This window comes from Ammospiza caudacuta, chromosome 3, assembly GCF_027887145.1.
Source record: "Ammospiza caudacuta isolate bAmmCau1 chromosome 3, bAmmCau1.pri, whole genome shotgun sequence".
NCBI classification, from domain to species: domain Eukaryota; kingdom Metazoa; phylum Chordata; class Aves; order Passeriformes; family Passerellidae; genus Ammospiza; species Ammospiza caudacuta.
In genome coordinates, this window is record NC_080595.1 from 21,492,761 (window position 1) to 21,501,201 (window position 8,441).

Below are 8,441 nucleotides of genomic sequence, written 5' to 3' on the forward strand. Positions count from 1 at the left end.
AACCCCAATGTCCCCTCCTCTTCACCATCCGAGTGCCATCCTCCAGGAAGCAGCAGGGTGCCACTGACAAAAGGGGAATTCCTCAACCTTCAACAACAAGTAGTTAACGAAAACGACAGGTGATTTCAACAACAGTTAGAACTCCACCCTGGCAGCAACTAGCCCAACCTGTGAACTCTGCAACCTTTTAAAAAAAATTTTGGCAAATTTAAAAAATGGCAAATTTTCTACTCATAACACCTTCCTGCTTTTATTGGAGCCCTAGAGTTCTGTATCCAGCAGCCGATCTTGGAATGCCAGGGAGGGTTTCCATTCTGCTGGGGAATTTACCTTCCAGTGCTTCTTCCCTGATGATTCTACCCTTTTTGTTTTTTCCGTTCCATATTCACATCATCACCACTCACCACTTCCCTCTAGTCCTAAAGTCCTAACCTCTGCGCCCCACCCCCGCTCCCTGGCTCTGTTGTTTGCTTACTCTCACCTTCCGTGAGTGAGCAGCTCAGCCACATCACTTCTTCCTGCTCCCCCTGGGGTGGTGCTTCTCCCGCTGGGCATGCACCGCAGCCATTCCCGGCAGGTGGAGCACGCTCTCCCGCTCCAGGCGCCCAGTGTGTATGTAGGAATAACGCAGGGAATAGGGAACAAGGCGGGGACCGGGGAGGCTCTCCCCAACCGAGTTTCCGTGCAAGGCTGTTCCGCCCTGGAGCGCTGGTGGTGGCGTTGGGACCCAGGATCAGGCTGCAGGAGAGAGCGACAGACCTACACGGGTCCGTCACAGCCCAGGGCACTCCAAGGGTCAGTCTTCACCTTCTCTTCCCACCTTCGACTGCCCCTCTTTCCACTGTCCCTTTAAGCCGTCAAGAAATAAGGTTTTCCAGCCCTAGGAGAATGTTTTGGCAGCAGGGTTTCACTTCAAATTTTTCAGAGCACTGTGTAACTTAGTACTCATTCATTTTCTTGGCCTGAGGCAGACAAGGACTACTACATTCTTTTTTTTTTTTTTTTTTTTTTTTTTTATGGGGGAAAAATAGATCTGCAGAGTACAAAGTCCCTAAGAGGCACAAAGGTGTTGGAGGTGGGACTTGATAAGACAAAACTGCATCTGCACCTGGCCTTTGAAGAGTCCAGCTTGTGGGATTTCAGCAGTTCCACCCTGGACTTCAGTACTTGAGAACTTGAGCACAAAGTGTTTTGCTTTTGTAGACACCTAGCAGTGCCCCAGTCTGGCAGGGCTGACTGGCCATCATCTAACCTGGCTAACACGTGGCATAGGTGTTGTCAGGTAGGCAGGCTTCTAGCTCTGACCTAGCATAAAGCACAACAGCATTGTAAAATGGAGCAGTGAGCTGCTGCTGTATTTCTTTAATTCCATTACTGGGGAGTACTCACACCGGTCATGGGAGAGTTCAGTCCATCAAATCTCTGCCCAAGGATGAATAAGATGTGTCTTCCTCTTAACTGGCAATAGGCTAATTTTGGCTGTCTGTAGCTTCCTTGTGAAACTGTCATTATGGAAGAACTTTCGGAAGATGAGTAAGGTGGTGAAAGACAGGAACTAGAGGACAGGGCTAGAAGAACCTCCACAGTGTTCTCTAAGGATGGTTTCTGGGTTGAACACATGCATAATGAGAACACAGAAGCAGCCCAGAACAGATCTTCTCCCTTCCCTCCCTTCGTCCCATACGAAGCATCCCCCCAACCCCTCATTAGGCTGAAACATGATTTAGAGAATCTTGAACATTATTCACTCAGTTGAAAGAGCTATAACGGAAGAGGAGAGTGCCTCCTATCCAAAATAACCCAATAGTGGGTATGAGTGCAAGAAAAAGGTTTGGTGTTGCATTGCGAAGAAAACAGAGCTCACCGTAGCTGTTTTACTTGACAGAATAATGTGCTAAATAAAGGCATAGCTGGCTTTCTCTCTGGAAAGAGCTGGGTAGGAAGACAATTTAAAATACAACCTGCATGGGGACTTCTGTTTTGGCAGTCCCTTGGTGTCTGACTGCAGGTCTTTATGGATTCAGAAATCAGGTGCTTGTTCTTCTAGATGCACTGCATGGAGTATGTCACTCAGTCGCCAGCTTCCACTCTATACGTCTTTCATCAGCTCAGCCTGTGTGACAGCTGTTCTTCCTGGTTGGGTTGGGACTATCTAGTGTAAAGATAATCAGTGCATAAGCAATTGATCTAGATGTATATGCAGGTGAGCCCTAGGATGCCCCTGCCATGGCTCCTGCCATGCTGGGAATTGATGGAACAGGTTCCTCACCAAGAGCCTCCCACAGGAATGGTTTAAGGAAGGCCACCAGCTCCTTTTCTACCTTCTTTACTTGGTAGGTCTTCATTGCATCACAGATTTGACAGTCCAGAGTTTTTTCAGCCATACTAGTGAGTGAAATTTTCACATTTTTCTCCCCCACCACCAAGAGCAAACTCAAATTCATTCAGATCTAAATCCTATTTCCAATAAATTCAAACATCTCCATTCCAGGAAAGTCTGGAGCAGTTTCTAATTTCACCTGAAAGCTGGGCAAATTTTATCTCTCTTTGTATTATATTTATGGTCCTTTTGTCACTGGACATTTGCAGCTTGTTATCTTTTGATTGCTTTTTTAAAGTGCATGTACAAAAAAAAAAAAAAACCTTGAAAAAGCAAACATCTCTTTTATAATTTGTTCCATTTGGCTCCACATATTCAGGAATCTGTTTCCATACTTTTTTAATAGATCTCTAATAAATAATGTGCCCAGATTTGGTCCCAGGAGTGCAGGAGTGGTAACCATGCCATTCCCCCTGTGGCTGATCACCATTACTCGTCTTTGCTGACTTCAGGCTACCAAACCATTACCACTGTTTTATGCCTGAAAACTGTTTCACAGGCATGACAGCACTGATGAGACTTATAAAAAGGTGAGACCTTTAAAAAGGACTGTACAGAGCTCTGTTTGTCTTTGTCATTCCTAAGACTCCTTTCCTATTATCACTTTGATCTTTTCCAGGTGAGAGCTTAAATCCTGGCTGCTTCTAATTATCCCGCAAGCACAAAAAAAGAACATTGTGTCTCTGGGCTAAATCCAGTTTCTGAAAAACGCAGTCCAAAGTTACAGCAAAGAGTGAGGGGAAACTAACAGGAAGGAGACTCTTTTTCCACCAGGGTGGCTTCTAGGGTAGACAAGGCAGTTCTCACATGACAGGTTTCAAAGAATAAGGAAAACATGGGCTCAAGATGTGAGATAAGAATCCCTCAGTGGTGACTGTGACTGCCCACAGGTGGTTTGTGCAGCCTGGAATGAGTGTCACTGCTGGCAAACAACAGTAGCAAAACATTTGGAAAAACAAAATAAACCCCACCAAACAAAAAGCCCCCAAACCTTCAAACGAATCTTCATTGTCCTCACTAAAGCTGTATTTCCTTAGGAGCTGGAAGACTGGCTGTTGGTCCTCTTTGAGGCCCAGCTGAGGCTCTTTCTGCCTTCATGCTGTCCTGTGACACACAGGGCAGAGCTGGGCTCCCCAGGACTGGCTCATGGACCAGTGCTCAGTGCTTGAGCCATACTGGGACAAACAACCCAGCTGGCTGCTGGGCAGGGACATGAGCAGGCATTCCCAGCTCACCAGGGACACACTCAAAACTGTGCTAGAGGCTAAAAACAGCTGAGCTATGGCCAAAAGCAGAGGTCTGGGGCTAGGGCTCTCTCTCAGCATATTCCATTTACTCTTGTCCTCCACAGAGCAGCCCAAGCTTGTTTTAGTCTCTGTTTTCAAGTTTATTTTCCTGTCCTTTTGGGCACTGCTCTCCTGGAAAGAGCTGTTACACTATAATTAGTGGAATCACATTTGTCTTTGTGTGTTTGTATCTCATCATATAATCTGATGGGATATCAAAACAAACAAATAAATACAAACAAAGTAGATCATTACACCCAAACCAGTACTGGCTTTTATGGTCCTTCTGCTCTGTCAGGCCATTAAATGCCTTACTGCCTTATGCTTTTCTCCATCAATGATAGGAACTGTCACAGTGCACAATTACCTTGTAAGATGCTTCCTCATTTTAAGAGGAAATCTGCTATATTTGATTTAAGCATCCTGGCAACTTAAGGGAGAAATTGAAGGGATGGGATGGGGCGCATTCATCAATCAATCATCTTATGAATTAAATAGTTGAAACAGTTTCTATTTTAGATCTTAATTGGTTAGAAGGGGACCATGACAAAAAGTATGTTTACACTGCACAACATTTTATGAGCACAAAAGCATATATTGTGATGGCCTAAAGCCCAGTCAAAAGCTTGGAGCTTTATTTTTGTTTCAGTTAGTAGATTTTATCTAATCAGATAACATCAGGAATACAAATTTTCCCAATAGCAGTCGGCCTTTATCTGACCAGTCTAAGAACAAAGGCTTTCTGTTTTGCAATATATTTTTCAAGATCTTTTGTATGAACTTAAAGAAATGTTACAAACTCCTTGTCAGTAGGCTTTCTGTTAAATTAAAAGAAAAAGGATGATCTTTGAAGGTCTTTGTGGGGTTTTTTTCTGAGAAATTTCACCAAGCACCGAATACAAGTAGTCCTTCGCAGTCAGTGAATATCACCAGCCTCTGGGAAAGATAATTATAATTTTTGCCACGAGTGAGGAAAATATGAAAGATACTAGGGCATCAGACAATGATATTTTGTTCTGCACTTTCTCCAAGAAGTAGGAAACGTCCAAAGCAGGCCCCTCCAGAAAGCTAACCCATGTGGCTCCTCCCCTCAACTGGTTCAGAAAAATTTCCTCGGAGGGAAGTGGAAAGAACCTGTTTATTTAACAGGCAAGGCACTCCTCAGCACAAGAAATGAACAATACCAGATGACAAAACTCATTCACTGCTCTAAAGAGATGACAAATTCAGAAAGTCTCTCCTGTGGGAGCTTGCTCTGTTATCAATCCCTCCGGCACTGGCAAAGGCTGCTGCCCAGAGTAGGCCCCCGTAGGCCACAGACTGCAAGCTCTCGGTGCTCCCCAGGCCCCACTCTGGAGCACGTTCAAATGGTTCCAAGAAAAAGGGAAAGAAAAGCAGTCCAGGGAAAACTCAGACTGCCTCAGCTAGCTGAACTAACTAAAAAGCAAAAGGAGCGTGGTGTTCTGCCCTGTCCATGCCCAGACAACAACAGTGGAGTTCTGTGTTCCAGCAGACTGTGGGGGAGAGTGAAGCTGATAACGAAGCTCCATGCTTCTTCTTCTTCTCCTTGCCTTCACTGTCAGAGCCAGTCTTGAAGGCACAGAATATAACATCCAGCATATACAGAACACCTGACTGGGGATACAAAGATCATAATGTCACCCTGGGACAGGAGCATAAAGGAGAGTTACTTTTTAGGTTTTAGGAGGTCCTCACATTTTTTGGGGATGCATGTTCTGGCCAAACAGACCATCAGGTGATGCTTGTTAGATTTCAGAGAAAGAATAAATCCCAAATCACAAGTCATTTTTAGAGTGACATTAGTCCTCCATTCTACAGCTGTTAAAAGTGTGCTCTGAAACTACTCACTGCAAAGACAGCCAACTGCTGAACTAATTCTTGCTGTTGTCACTTTTTTCATGTAGGTTCATGATGTTGTACCATCAGCTCCTCCTCTTCTTTGGGCTGTCACCAGGTGTGTGTGCATCTAGAAGGTGCTACTCAGAAGCCCAAGTCTCCATATGCTTTTTCTGTGGCCTCACTGATGTTCCACCTGTGCCAAAGGATACAGTGAAGCTTTTCCTGACTAACAACTATATCAGAAAAATTATTTCGTTCCCACTGCTGGAGCACTTGTGGCTGTTGGAAATCGGAACCCAGTTAGTCCATCCTGTTACCCTAGGAAAAAGAGCATTCTGGAACCTGCCAAACCTTTGTATCTTAAACTTGGGAGACAATAAGATTCTTCAACTGCATCTTGATGCTTTTATGGGCTTACCAATCCTGACTGTTCTCCATCTGTTTCACAATTCCCTTGGCGATTCCATCCTGGAAGAATGTTACTTTCAAGATTTGAGATTATTGGAAGAATTACGTCTTTCAACGAATGAAATCACAAAACTTCATCACTACCCCTTATTTTATAATCTAACAGCCTTGAAAAGTGTGAACCTGAAATTCAACAAGATATCCAACTTTTGTCAAACCAATCTTACCAGCTTCCAAGGAAAACACTCTTTATTTTTTAACCTCAGTTTTAATCATTTGTACCAGACAGCAGATGTGGCCTGGGCCAAGTGCCCCAATCCTTTCAAAAATACCACATTTAGCTCACTAGACCTTAGTGACAATGGCTGAAGCACAGAGAGAGTCCAGTATCTCTGCACAACCATTGAAGGGACTCAAATAAGTTCTTTAATATTTAGCAGTCCTATAATTGGTTCAGGATTTGCCTTTGATAATTTAAAAAATCCAGATGATTCTACTTTTGCAGGACTAGGAAGAAGTAAACTAAGGTTCTTTGATATTTCACAGGGTTGCATTTTCTCAATTCTTTAATCTTTCAAAGTCTTGGCAATCTGGAATCACTGAACCTTTTCAAAAACAAGATAAATCAAATCCAAAGGTAAGCATTTTTTTGCTTGGGCAACCTAAAAATTCTCAATCTCTCAAGTAACCTTTGGGGTGAGTTGTGCAATTATACTTTTGTGGGTCTATGTAGTGTAACGTATATTGATTTACAGCAAAATCGTATTGGGATGATTGGTGACAAATCATTCAGGCATTTAGTAAATCTGAAAATAATTTATCTCTGAGACAATGCCATTAAAAGACTCCCTTCCTTTCCACATCTGACTTCTGCCTTTTTAGGTGACAATAAGCTAATATCTGTAGGTAACAGAGCAATAATTGCAACACACCTCGAATTAGAAAGAAATTGGTTGGCAAAACTAGGTGACCTGAATGTTCTTTTCCAAATTCCAGATCTGCAGTATATCTTCTTAAAACAGAACTGGTTCTCTTACTGTGTGAAGAGTGCTAATCTTATAGAAAGCAATCAGTTAGTATATATGGATCTTGGTGAAAATATGTTATAGCTGGTGTGGGAGAGAGATTTATGTTTGGATGTGTTTGGGGCATTGCCCAAACTTCAAGTTCTACATCTGAATAACAACTACCTCAGTGCTCTTCCAAAGGAGATTTTTAGAGGTCTACCATCTCTTAAGAGACTTTACCTGGCTTCCAACCTGCTGTCTCATCTTTCTCCCGGGCTTTTCCCACAAAGCCTAACAAACCTAAACTTATCCGGAAACCAGGTGTTTTCCCCTGAGCCTGAAGTTTTTATGACTTTGAGTGTTCTGGATATAGCACATAATAATTATGTCTGTGACTGTGCTTTAAAGAGCCTGCTACTGTGGCTAAATGAAACAAATGTAACCCTGGCTGGCTCCCAGTCTGACAGATAAGGTGTGTACCCCCTGCCTTTGAAGGGATACTCCTGCCATATATGACGTATGATGGCTGTGATGAAGATGAACTCCTGCAGACACTCAGATTCTCACTCTTCATCTTCTTCTTGGTCATTCTTCTCGTATTTCTGGTGGCAGTCACAATTTTTATTCGCCCCCGGGGGATTTGTTTCCTCTGGTATAAAACCACTACAAAAAGACTGAGAGACAACCAACTACGAGCAGTAGATAAAAATTAATACAAATATGATGCATATCTGTGCTACAGCAAAAACGACTTTGAATGGGTCCAGAATTCTTTCCTAAAGCACCTGGACTCACAGTATTTTGATAACAACAGATTTACTTTGTGTTTTGAATAAAGAGATTTCATGCCTGGCAAAGAACATATCAAAAATATTAATTATGCCATTTGGAACAGCAGGAAAACAATTTGCATTGTGACCAGGCAGTTTCTCAAAGATGGGTGGTGTGTGAAAGCCTTTAATTTCTCCCAGAGCAGGTACTTCTGTGATCTGAAGGATGTCCTCATTATGGTAGTGGTTGGGTCACTTTCTCAGTATCAACTGAAGAAACACAAACCAATTTGAAACTTCCTACAAAGGAATCGGTATTTGCGGTGATTATCAAGATTATCAAGATGTGGACTGTTTCTTGGATAACCTTTCTTGACGAATTCTGAAAGAAATAAAACTGCAAAGGAAAACTGGTAGTATAGAGCTGCAGTCTGTAGCAACTGTCTCACATTGACTGTGTGAGTTCCTGGCAAATATCCCATTTCTAACTGTGCCATGGCAGGAATAAACCGAAGTTGGCTTCATCTTTCCTTGAAAAGACATGTAGAATGGTAACTGTTTCAATATAAATGTTTCAGAGCACAGAGACAAAGCAACCAGCAGATTTATGAAAATGCAAATGGACTCATGGATTTTCAGAAGAATTTAATGAACCACAGATGTTTCATATTTTGGATGCATCTTCAGGCACTTTGGCCTTGATTTTTGGAGTACTGCTTAATGGTCTGTT

The 8,441-nt window shown here is 42.7% G+C and overlaps 1 protein-coding gene across 1 annotated transcript; it reads left to right on the top strand.

Moving 5' to 3' along the window:
• The first annotated feature begins 553 nt into the window (after window positions 1–553).
• TLR5 (toll like receptor 5) lies at window positions 554–8,165 on the top strand. Its single transcript, XM_058800800.1, is given in 6 exon segments — window positions 554–795; window positions 5,592–6,496; window positions 6,499–6,711; window positions 6,763–7,406; window positions 7,409–8,035; window positions 8,037–8,165. Coding segments are annotated over 6 exon segments (2,760 nt in total).
• The last annotated feature ends 276 nt before the right edge of the window (window positions 8,166–8,441 follow it).